This window comes from Macrobrachium rosenbergii, chromosome 3 (genome assembly GCF_040412425.1).
Source record: "Macrobrachium rosenbergii isolate ZJJX-2024 chromosome 3, ASM4041242v1, whole genome shotgun sequence".
NCBI lineage: Eukaryota > Metazoa > Arthropoda > Malacostraca > Decapoda > Palaemonidae > Macrobrachium > Macrobrachium rosenbergii.
The window spans coordinates 59,241,943-59,252,520 of NC_089743.1; the positions used below are offsets into that span (position 1 = coordinate 59,241,943).

General features: G+C 37.4%; 1 protein-coding gene across 4 annotated transcripts in view; it reads right to left on the bottom strand.

Annotated features, from left to right (window-relative positions):
* The window catches only part of BRWD3 (bromodomain and WD repeat-containing protein), a 234,317-nt gene that overhangs the window by 211,579 nt on the left and 12,160 nt on the right, over positions 1-10,578 (bottom strand). For all 4 annotated transcript variants that reach the window (XM_067133568.1, XM_067133553.1, XM_067133545.1 and 1 more), the window contains exons 5-7: positions 2,749-2,899; positions 2,286-2,532; positions 1,118-1,307 (exon numbers count right to left, since the gene is read on the bottom strand). In XM_067133568.1, coding sequence (XP_066989669.1) covers positions 1,118-1,307; positions 2,286-2,532; positions 2,749-2,899 — 588 coding nt within the window. The remainder of the gene's footprint in view (positions 1-1,117; positions 1,308-2,285; positions 2,533-2,748; positions 2,900-10,578) is intronic.

Here is a 10,578-nt window from a genome sequence, read left to right on the forward strand (position 1 = left end):
CACACTTTCTGAACTTTTTTTAAATGCATCTGATTGCTGAAATGGGTCATGTACTAGCAACAGGGAAGGATCATGCTATTTCTTCCTTTTCATCAAGATCATCATTTACTTACATTACTGGCACTTTAGAGGTGTGGAATCTTGGGTTATCTTCCTGCATCCCTCATGCTGATTTTGGTTCCAATTCCTTTATTTGACATGAACTACAAACCACTGTCTTTCACAATAAGTCCTTACAAATAACTTCAGCGTACAATTTTACTGTCCATGACAGACCCCACTTTCTTTGTAAGAAGACTAACTTCTGATCTTATGGTCTTCTTTTCTCTCTGCATCTTTTCAAGTTTTGATGGATAAATGATTAATCCGTCAATGATGGGAACGTACTGGATAAACAATGTTTTTCAATACAAATCCATTACTCTTCCCTTCCTGACACACTATTAAGGGATTCTTGGAAAACACAAAGAATGAGTAGTAGCTGAAAAGTCATATGCAGTCTGAGTATGTACAAGTGGGGGGCTTCTCAATTTTGCATGATACAAGGTGGTGCATGGTTTTCAGGTGCTGACTCACATCTCAAACTACTGGACAGAGTTATGTCACCAGTCAAGTTTATTTTGCTAACTCATCCTCTGCACTCTCCTTTACCTGACTTAGCGACTTAATTGTTTTTGCTTGCACACTAGGCACGGTTTGTAGCAGCAGCCACAAACCGTGTCATTTTCTAGTGTGTCAGCTTTAATAATGATCAGTTTGCTAGGAGTTATATCTTGGGTACAACCAAAATGTGGAACAGTTTACCTAGTGCAGTTTTGGAATCCGATCTCCAAAGGTTTAGCATGAAACAAATTCATCTCTACTTTCTGTTGACATCTGAATTCAGGTGCATCAGTTTTATTTCATATTCCCTCATATTTATTTATTTATCACCTCTTCCTATAACTTATCCCTCTATGCAGGCTGATTTCCCTGTCGAGCCCTCTTGGGTCTATAGTCTGTTGATTCTGTATACACGGGTTTTCAGCTGAATATTTAAAGAAAGCAAGCAAGCTCATATAAAGGATACAGGTTTTTATGAATTGTACAATACTAATATTTGGAGAAACTGACTTACCGGTGCAAGGGTTTGCAAGCTCCATACACGGATGATTTTATCACATGAACCAGCTGCAATTAATGAATTTTCACTATCAATTGCTAAATCTGATATCTCTGCCGATGCACCTCTAAGTGTTGCCATTAATCGTCCATCTAGAGTGCTCCATATTTTAACAAGCATGTCATCAGCTCCCGTTATAATGTACCTGCGAACAGATTACTTTACTATAAACAGGAAACCTAAAGAAAAACTAGTACAGACTCCAGATGATTCAATTCATTCTGTTATCTAGCCTATTCTACAACCATCCTTGAGACACACACAAAAAAAAATATACATTACTACTTACTGCTATACAGCATTGTACATGACTGGAACTAAATGACTTTGCACCAGCCACGTTAATAAACAGCTTAAAAAATAGAAAGGCTCCATAAACCCTTTTTTGCATTTCACAGACATATGAGTCAGGCTAACAGTACTGAAGGTTACAATAAAAAGGGTGGGGAAGGAAAGAGTGAGGGCTAATCCCAAATGGAACACTACACCTACCTACTGAGAGGAAATGATAATTGAAAACAAGGAAAACATTATTACCATCACACAGAAACACAATGAAAAGCGTCATACAGAACACAATTATATTCTCCAAAATATACCTTTCATCCATTTAAGTAACCTTACTAAAGGGTGACATCTACATGGCAAATTAAGACTATTGAAAATCAGTAAAGTATAAGTAATGTTTACTGGAATAATTCTATGAACATATAGAGAAATTTACTGTTCGTATTAAAACACCCAAGCCTCAAAAGAATCAAAATTGAAAAATTCACATTGTTTTTCCCTGATCGTACAAGGTACGGCAATTTCTCCACAAATCTACTTTTATAAGTGACACACTGTCAGTGGAGAACAGAGACCTCTAAGCATTGTAAGGGAAAACCTGATGAAAAAATATTAAATGATAATTATCTACACTGTATACTAAAAACAAAACCACAATCCAGTATCATCAAAACCTCTCTCAGATAACATTAGCATGGCATCTTTAAAACTGCTACAATAAACTCCATCTGCAGTACTTTTATAAAGAAAATTATACTTATTTACAGTAGGTAATAGCTTCTGATGTCCATACTAAAGGCTACACTGAAAATAAAAAAATGTAATATACACTTACTTTCCAGAACGGTCAAAAAGCATACAATATACAGCAGAAAGATGACCAACAGAGCGGAGGAAGAGCTGTATCCTGTTGTAAAATTTCTCTGTTACAACATGCTTGTGGTTCACATTTCCTAAGAGCTCTCGTCCTAAAAGTGTTTGAGTAAGACATGGCGGCCCACTAACTTTTACAGGCTCCAATGGAGGGCAACTGTGATGTCTCACCAGAACATCGGATAAAGTGCGGTACCTTTTCCACAAATCTGCCAAAAAGGGGGAAGAAAATCTGTATCTTGAACAACTTTTAAAAAATCTTGGTCATTAACACTTACAAAAATCTTGCTACTACAGCCAGATTTTGTTCAAATTTCATTAATATACACACTACACAAAAGTAATTTTTAAAATTTTATCTAAGCCAGACAAATAAAACATAATTATTAAAACTATTAAAAGCACTGAAGAGACACATCATTTACCTTCTTCTCTCCGAAGCAAGGACTGTGATCCTGCACCCAAAAGAGAAAATGTTGACTGCCAAGGAAGCTTCACCAACTGGTCGATAGCCGGTCCCAAACGTGACACCAAACGCAGCAGATGGTCTTTTCGGACATGGCTATTCTGACAATCCTGAGTACCAGACTAACACATTAGTAAGTAAATACACTTGAACAAAAATATGAGTTCCTAATGGAGAGAGAGAGAGAAAAAAAAAAAAAAAAAAAAAAAAGTACAGTTCAATATAAAGATTAAGCTACGAAACATAACACAGTTCTGAATAGATTATCCTGGATTTACAACCCATTTGACTTTTATCAGTCTACAATTATGACAAAAATTTCTGAGTAGTCCTATTGTATTGCATAAGTGTGTGTGTGTGTGTGTCTGTGTATATATTGTTGTTAAGTTATTATTAAGAAACATAAATTCTAAATTACACTATTGTCAAATCGAACATACAGTATAATAAATGATATTTTTACATAATTATCATTATCACACAGAATACATGATAACTAGAGTATTAAAATATAACAACATCCTGTAAAGATACATATATATATATATATATATTTATATATATATATATATATATATATATATATATATATATTATATATATATATATATATATATATATATATATATATATATATATATATATATATATATATATATATATATATATACACACACACACACACATACAGGCAGTACCGGTTTGAGACGGGGCCAGCTTACGACGTTCTGAGGTTACAGCGCTTTTCAAATATATTCATCAGAAATTTCCCAGTTTACAAAGCATGTTCCTGGGTTACAATGAGTCATACGCCAATCCTACAGAAGAAATATGACTCCAAAACGGCAGAATAATAAAAATTTGGAGTTTTTTTTATGAAAAACTCAATAAAAATGCAGTTTACATTGTTTTCAATACACCCAAAGTATTAAAACAGGTTTTCTTAGGATTTTTGACGATTTTTCAGTTTACGACGATTTTCAGTTTACGACACGGCATAGGAACGGAACCCCTGTCGTAAACTGGGGACTGCCTGTATATATATAGTCGACCCTCATTAAAACGGACCCTTTTAATCCGGATATCGGATAAGATGGACACTGATAATTCAAAATATGTAAAAATAAACCTAAGAAGTTTCCTTTCTATAAACATCTTTCATCTTCCTTTTTGTTCTCTCTTATTCAGGTTCGATTATAAAGGTAAACTGACCGCATAAAATCCTTATTATTATTTACAAGTTTTCAAGCTTTTATGTATATATTAAATAACATTAAATAATAAAAATAACAATTATTTCTCTCTTACTGAGATGAGAGAATTTTTATGGTACATGTATACATATGTTTATTTGTTTTGTATGATAAATAAATTATTTATCTAATAATAAGTACTAATTTTTAGAAATTAAGATGATTAAAAAGATTATTAAATAATGATAATACTGTAATAATAATAATAATAATAATATACAGACAGCCCCTGGGTTACGACAGGCTCAGCTTACGACGTTCCGAGCTCACAACGCTCTTCAAGTATATTCATTAAAAATTATTTCCAGGGTTACAATGCATCTTCCGGGTTTACGACGCTGATCCAACGGAAGAAACAGGGCTCCAAAGAGGTCAGAATGGACAAAATTTGGAGGTTTTTTAATGAAAAACTCAATAAAAATGCAGTTTACATTGTTTACAAGACACCCAAATGATTAAAAGTAAGGTTTTTTACGATTTTTTACCATATTTCGGGTTACAACAATTTTTGGCTTGCGAAGCAGCGTCAGAATGGAACCCCCATCGTAAACTTGGGACTGCCTGTCAACTGTAATTACAACATTTATACTATGTATGAGACATGTATTTTAAACAAACAAATATCATTCCCTGATCTTTAGTGAACTCACTGAAGAGAAGCTTGAAGGCAAAGCTGTCAAACATGCTAAATTAATATGACAGGAAGGGGGAGTGTTGCTGATAGCGGGTCAAAGGATCCCCATGTAATCCCTCTCTCCCCCTCTAAACCATCTCTTTTTTTTTTTTTTTTCTTTGTGTTTGATGCATTTCATTACAAGTTCCAGTGCAGTACTGTATATATTCTTAATAGAATGCAGTAAAAACATAAAAAAAAAAACTCTAGTGAAGTCAGATGCCTGCCTACCCCTCTCCACTCACCCCACACTCCATTCCCAACCCCTCCCAGTCAGGGAAACTGCTATCCTGCTCCACCCACCTTCCAAAACAATCCTTCCTCTGCATGGGTTCCTCTACATAGCCTTACTGCCCCTCCTCCCCCATGGCACCCACCCATCCGACCCCCACCTTTGAAACTTTTCAGGACTCCCCCACCTCCATAATTGTGAGTTTAAGCAGTTACCAATATTTTTCTTAGACCTCACAGTACTGCCAACCATCGGAGTGTCGCTTAAGTGTCAAAATTTATATAAATCACATATTTTTGGCTGCTGGTCCGGTGTGTCGTATAATGTCTGAAAATCTGGATAATTAAGGGATTATATATATATATATATATATATATATATATATATATATATATATATATATATATATATATATATATATATATATGGATTTGAAAGCTGCCGTTCTAGATGTACTGATCATAAGAAAACAGAACAGGTATGCATTTACAGTATATAGAAAACCCACCTTCGCTGTCTCCTACATTCATTTCTTAAGCTACCACGACGTCTCCGTAAAAATCATGGTAGGGTGCAACTTATTTCTCAGAGGACTTAGGATATGTTCAAATGAGTACCTGGATAAAGAATTTAACACGATCCGCCAACACCTAACGCAACTGCTATATCCACCACACATTATCGAGAGGGCTATTAACAAAGCGAATAAAATATACTATAAAGGTCCCACTCACAACAGACAAATAGATTTCGATGAAAACATCCAAAAAGCAACTCAGGCCTAACAATCCTTTCATTTTCCATTATCCCAAATCCATCGGAGTTGCCGTTAACAACTTAAATAATCTGAAGCCGGAGTTTACAAGATACGTGTAGTAATTTCAGGACATGAGGCGAGACAGGTAGTCGCTCTCGCAAAGAATAACAGAGCACAAAAGATCAACCGGAGAGTTGGGAATTTTCACATATCAGAAATAATCATGCCATTAAAGGAGTTGGTTCTCAAAAGTAGCTGTCCGTATAAAAGAAGGATGCTGAATCCAATCAATCAAACCAACAATATGAACCTGTCAGGAGGACATTGGAAATCGGATGACTTGACACTTTAATCCTCAAACATGAAGAAGATGGATCCATCTGAGGCCAAAAACCAAGGAAATTTTGAAACGCCACCTCCATAGCATCGGAGGCCTAGGGCCACACCTTTAATATATACCATTGTAACTTTCCACCTGTCCATATTCTACCAGTGAACAGGGGCACAGAAGCTAGTGCCCGAAATATATGGTTTCAACGTTTAAATAGTGTTTTATGGGCCTTCTTATATTCATATATAATGTGTGTGTAATTGTAATAGCCACCCTCTCAACCTCTCAAATTCTTCACTTTTCTTTTTTTATACACTTGTCACTATAAAGCCTTAAGAGCCAAGTGCAAGAAATTGAAGTGGTTGTGATGTCTGATAGCAGGAAACGAACCTGGGTCACCATAATCACAAGGAGGTCCGTTGCCGACCTGACCAACCACTTCAGTTTCTTGCACTTGGATCTCAAGGCTTTGTAGTGACAGGCGCATCCAAAAAAGCGCGAAGAATTCGAGAAGAGGGCATTGTGGCTATTACAATTACATACACACATATATAATATATATATATATACAGTATATGTATATATAATGTATATGGCTGGCAGTACTGTGAGGTCTAAGGAAAATATTGGTAACTGCTTAAACTCATAAAGAGATTGAGAAAGGGTTATGGAGGTGGGGAAGTCCTGAAAAGTTTCCAAGGAGGGGGGTCAGATGGGTGGGTGTCAAGGGAGAGGAGGGGCAGTAAGGCTGTGTAGAGGAAGCCATGCAGAGGAAGGATTGTTTTGGAAGGTGGGTGGAGCAGGATAGCAGTTTCCCTGGCTGGGAGGGAGTGGGAATGGAGCGTGGGCCGAGTGTTGTGGGCGTTTTGTGAGCGAACTGTGCAGCGGTGGGTAAAAAAGTTCAAAGATGGCTCACTAATGCCCACAACATCGGCAATATCCTTAGCTGCATTTTCCACCTTGTGCAGAGTGATTATCTAACTTATTTTCTCACTTGACAAGAGCTTATTGCAGCTCATTATAAGAAAAAAAGCACTAAACTGGGGCTAAATAGCAGCAAACTCACGATTCCATGTGGACAAAAAAAATTTGGTAAATAATCCACTATAATTGACTGGCAGCAACTGGGAACTTCTACCCCTCTCTGGGAGAGAGGAGTGGGCTGCCAGATGTTGCCTGACAGTGCCTACTCATTCTTCCAGTAATATCATCATCTTCAGAGGGAGGTTCGCATATTCGGAAAAATGCGTAGGCTGAGACTGTATATATATATATATATGATACATAAATATATATATATATATATATGATACATAAATACCTATACATCATATTCTTTCTCAGCCAATTAAAAGCAGTGAAAAAAAAAGTGAATTGATGATGTCCCAAATAATGTAGTGTTTTAAACCAATAATAGTTTTAAAAGCTGTTAAGAAGGCAAAAGGCCCAGCCAGATACCCCCTGGCCCTTCCATCCCCCTCAAATAAAATCCCCAACTTACCCCCTAATATATAAATGTATAGTGAACCCCCCATATTCACGGGGAATGCGTACCGCACAACCACCCCCCCTGCAAATAGCTAAAATCCGCGAATGCTTAAAACCCCTCTAAAAACACTTAGAACTGCCTATTTTGATAGTTTAAACACAAAAAAAAACTCTAAAAATGCTTATACCTGAGTATTTTAATAGTTTTATCACAAGTGGCATTTAGTCATGAAAATACAGTAATTGATGAATATTTCTAAGTGAAAAATACCACGAATGGGTGAATTTTCTGCGAGTAATGGGTAGATATGTTCCACAGAGAAACCCGTGAATACGTGAGTCCGCGAATAGTGAGACCGCAAATATGGGGGGTTTACTGTATATATGTGTATATATATGTATATAGATATATATATATATATATATATATATATATATATATATATATATATATATATATATATATATATTTATATTTAAGTATTAGGGGGTTAAGTTGGGAATTTTATTTGGGGGGATGGAAGGGCCAGGGGATATCTGGCTGGGCCTTTTGTCTTCTTAACAGCTTTTAAAACTATTATTGGTTTAAAACACTACATTATTTGGGAAATCATCAATTCACTTTTTTCACTGCTTTTAATTGGCTTAGAAAGATACATCATCATCACAACAACGTACAGCAGAAGGTGCATTGGTGGGTGAGCACTTGTGTGCTTGCATGCTTTTGCACTATTGGCACAAAATCAGTACAACTTTACTCAACATATGTTTTTTGCCATAGAATGGTTGCTAGAGATATGTCTTGATAACTTCACAGGAGTTTTCTTCTCTCACTGGTTGCATTTGAAGAGTACCAGTGTGCTTTCAGGCAAAGTGCACTTTGCTCCTTTGTTCAGCTGTGCATCATTTCTCAGTAATTGCATTTCAATTTTTTTTTAGGATTATGTGTTACAATGCTTTCCCCCAATCTTGCTTCTTTTGCTGTACTACCTGCAGCGCTGCAAGTCCTGTTATTTCTGGGTGTTGTGCAGTGTTGGTGTGTACGGCCCCACCACCTCCTAAGAGGACAAGGAAGGTGCAGACACTTAAAAAAAAAAAAAAAAAAAAAAAATCATTGAGGGAATCAAGGCTGGCTGGTTGTACCACATTGTGGCTGACTATGCTACTGTGCGATTTACCTTGCAGAATATCAAGGCTACCAAGAACATGCTGAAGAAGTGTTCAATGGAGTTTGGGAAAAAGACATTCAGTATTGAGGCCTGCAAGCTCAAGGTCAAGCCCTGCCATGACCTTGATCTGGTTTTGTCAGTAGAGGATGGCTAGTATGCATATCTGTGGCACTGAAATGAGGTCCACGGCTGCGGGGATCACAGGTCTGCATTGGGTTGCGGACTTTAAATTCAAAATTTGACATGGGCTTTCTAAAAAAAAAATTTAGTGAATCCTTGTATGTTTCACAGAAGGGAACAATGTGATTTTGGCAGATGTTAAAAAGGCTTGATGAAAAAGGAAGGTCTTGTTTTGAGTAAAAATTACAATGGTAACGAAACTGGTATATTCTTTGCTCGTTGATCCCTAACACCTTGGCTGACAAGAAGGATAAGAATTTACCCGGTCAAAAGCTTTCCAAATTACACGTCTGTTAGCTAAATGCTCCTGGTAGCCTTTGTTGCAAACCAGTTGAATCTGGACATGCAAAGCAATCACATGCCCTATGTGGGTTGATGGATACTCTCCCAGTGATTTGATATCATTTAGCAAAGACTTCGTTCACCTCCAACATCATTTCACATTGGTTCCATAACACTTCTGCATGGAGGTTATTCATCATCAGGCACAGGACCTTGGCATTGCTAGACGCCAAGTGAAGGCTTTATTTCTCCTACACAATGCAGCTGCGCATCCTACCACAACGTACTTGGTTGGTGACACAGGTCGTACTGGAGTCATGTTTTTCCTCCTAAAATGACTCTACTCATTAAACTGATTGACCAAGGTATTATTGTTGCAAAAAATGTCTATACCAGATGAAGTTCCTGGAGGGGGTGATGGTGGTGTTCAAGGAAGAGTGGGAGAAAAAGCAAGGCTTGGATGATGGGGAGGGGGGCAAACTCTGGAGAATTTGCAAAAGTATTTCCTGAAGTCTGCCATCTACAACTTTGCAGATGCTTGGAGGGAAGTCACCATGCAGACTCTGGGGCACGCTTGGAACTGTATCCTAAAGAAGAAGGCCTGATCAGCTTTTCAAAGGCTTTGATGTTTATGACTTTCCTATCCCAGTCATGAAGGAAGGCAACAACATTCCTGAGGATGACATATGAGAGTGGATGCATAACAGTGGCAATCCTGCCTTCCAACTTTTGTCCGACAGTAGCAAGATAGCTGCTACAGTTACCAAGGTAAGATGGAGGGGAAAGCCCCATATGACAGGTCTGCATCATACCCTACCCTAATCTGCAATGACACGTGGATGATCCTGGATCTATTCGTTGACATGACAGAGAACCCCAACATTGATCATAACTGTTTCCCCAGGGCCTTAGAGTTTGCTGAAGGGACACAAGTAATTGGCAGATGGTGATTGTGAAGCAGACTACTCAATCTCATCATTAAAGTACCCTCAACAGCTTCTTCAAACCCCCTAAACCACCATGCATCCAAGCCCATTGCCATCCACTTCTTCAGTAATTTGGTTGTTCAGCACTTCTGAACCATTCAATAAAGCATGAATGGTCAAAGAGGGAAAACGCTCTTTGTTACCAAGTGCACCGATACTTTCTGGATGTAGCCAAATACAGAAAGCTATGTTTATGAAGCATATGTCTATCAGCCAATAAAAAGCAATAACTCACAATGATATGTAATGTGTGTGTGTTTCTGCCAATAGCGAGAATGCTTACAAAAAACACAAGTGTTTGCACACCCACACACCTTCCACCATATACTACTGAACTAATGATGTATCTGTATCACCCAATTAAAAGTGATGTATCATGACAGTGATGCATTATCATGACAGGCCAATATCAATCGTGAAAGCTCGCTTTCTGTCTCT